General features: G+C 63.1%; 2 protein-coding genes across 2 annotated transcripts in view; both read left to right on the top strand.

Annotated features, from left to right (window-relative positions):
- Tco025E_10056 (trans-sialidase) overlaps nucleotides 1-6 on the top strand; it is a gene marked incomplete at both ends in the record, with an annotated part of 724 nt that extends 718 nt beyond the window's left edge. The window contains one exon of the mRNA XM_029376847.1: nucleotides 1-6. This exon is cut by the window's left edge and continues 718 nt beyond it. Within this exon, the coding sequence (XP_029223038.1) occupies nucleotides 1-6 (6 nt within the window).
- A 307-nt stretch (nucleotides 7-313) lies between these two features.
- On the top strand, nucleotides 314-1,141 carry Tco025E_10055 (trans-sialidase; the record flags this gene model as incomplete). The annotated part of the gene is made up of 1 exon (XM_029376846.1): nucleotides 314-1,141. One exon carries the CDS (start codon nucleotides 314-316, stop codon nucleotides 1,139-1,141), a length of 828 nt encoding a protein of 275 aa, XP_029223037.1.
- Nucleotides 1,142-1,468: the final 327 nt, after the last annotated feature.

Raw genomic sequence — 1,468 nt, 5'->3', positions numbered from 1 at the left:
ACGTGACGCCAGAGTCGCAAAGCTCTGCAGCTCCGCCACCACCCGCTCTGCTGCGAAGGGCGCCGCAGAACGCGCTGCTGCCTGCGTCGGTACTATCCCAACGGACGGGCTGGTTGGGTTTTTGTCGAACAATGGCAACAGTACCCACTGGAAGGACGAGTACCTTGGGGTGGGCGCCACGGTGTCTGGAGCAGAGAAGGTTGTCAATGGCTTTGCGCTGGCGGGGCGTGGTGCATCGATTGTGTGGCCGGTGGGCGGAGACGAGGATGGCCCAGGGCACGGTTCTGTGGGCGAAGAGGTGACGCTTGTGGCGATGGTGACCATCAACGAAGCGCCACCGACCGCCACCCCACTGCTGGGCGTGAGGACAGCGGAGGCTGGAATGTATCTGGGGCTGTGGTACGACGAGCAGAAGCGCTGGAGGACGGAGTTCAGAGCAGAAGCGGATGCACAAAGAATGACGTGGGAGGAGGGGAAGGCATACCGAGTGGTGCTCACGGTGGAAAACGGCACGGGCTCGGCATACGTCGACGGACAGCTTGTGGGGAGTTTGGAGGAGAAACCCCCGGCTAGTTTTGTTGCTTTGCCTGAGCATGTGTTTTATCCCGAAGAAACTCTGCTATGGAGGAGGCCGCCGGAGAGGGTCTCGCACATCTTCGTTGGGGAATACAGGTACGGCGAAGTAAACGCAGAGGTCCACGTGACGGTGAAGAACGTCTTGCTGTACAACCGCTGCTTCAACGCCAGTGAGGTTGCCGCTCTGCAGGAGAAGGAAAAGGAGGAGACCAGCGTGGCGGCGCCGGGGGAGGTGCCTCGCACCGCCGCACCCGCCGCCAGTGACCCGACGAACTCTGCGCACGGCGAGGCTGCAGCAACTGGCGGTGTGACGGAGGAGCCGTCAGGGGCAGCCGGCACTGGCTCCGCGGCGACCGACGCGGCTGGGAGTTCTGCGGGGAGTGCGTCGGTGCCGCGCGGTGCACCGGCGCCGGGCCTAAACAACGCCTCCGCCGCACTCGCAAAGGAGGCTGCGGGCACAGTGCAGAGGGAGGCTGGCGGCGGCGACGGCACTGCGCGTGGGAGTGTGTCTGTGGTGCTCTCGCTGCTTATGCTTGCGCTGTGGGCATGTGTTTCGCTCCTCTGAGCCGGAGAACACGGCAACGAGGGAGGAGGCGGTGCGACCCGCGCTGAAGTGTGTGCAGAGTGTGTTTGACGTTCGTTGATTGTTCTCTTCAGTGCAGCCACTTTTTTTCTTTTTATGTTAAATAATTCTTGCTTTCTTTTCTTGTTGCTTACACTCTCGCTGTGGGGGGTGAGCAAGAGCTCCCCGCGTGGCTGCTTGCGTCTCTGCCCAGTGCACGCAGGCGGGGGACGGTGCGCCGCAGCGATGGGGCGCGCAGGGGGTGACGCGTCGTGGCCCGCGAAGGACGCCACGCACACCGGAGGGGCTGTGAGGTATAAATGACCGGTG

This window comes from Trypanosoma conorhini, assembly GCF_003719485.1.
Source record: "Trypanosoma conorhini strain 025E chromosome Unknown Tco_14.4_contig_01439, whole genome shotgun sequence".
Lineage (NCBI taxonomy): Eukaryota > Euglenozoa > Kinetoplastea > Trypanosomatida > Trypanosomatidae > Trypanosoma > Trypanosoma conorhini.
This window is presented reverse-complemented; position numbering and strand designations above follow the sequence as displayed.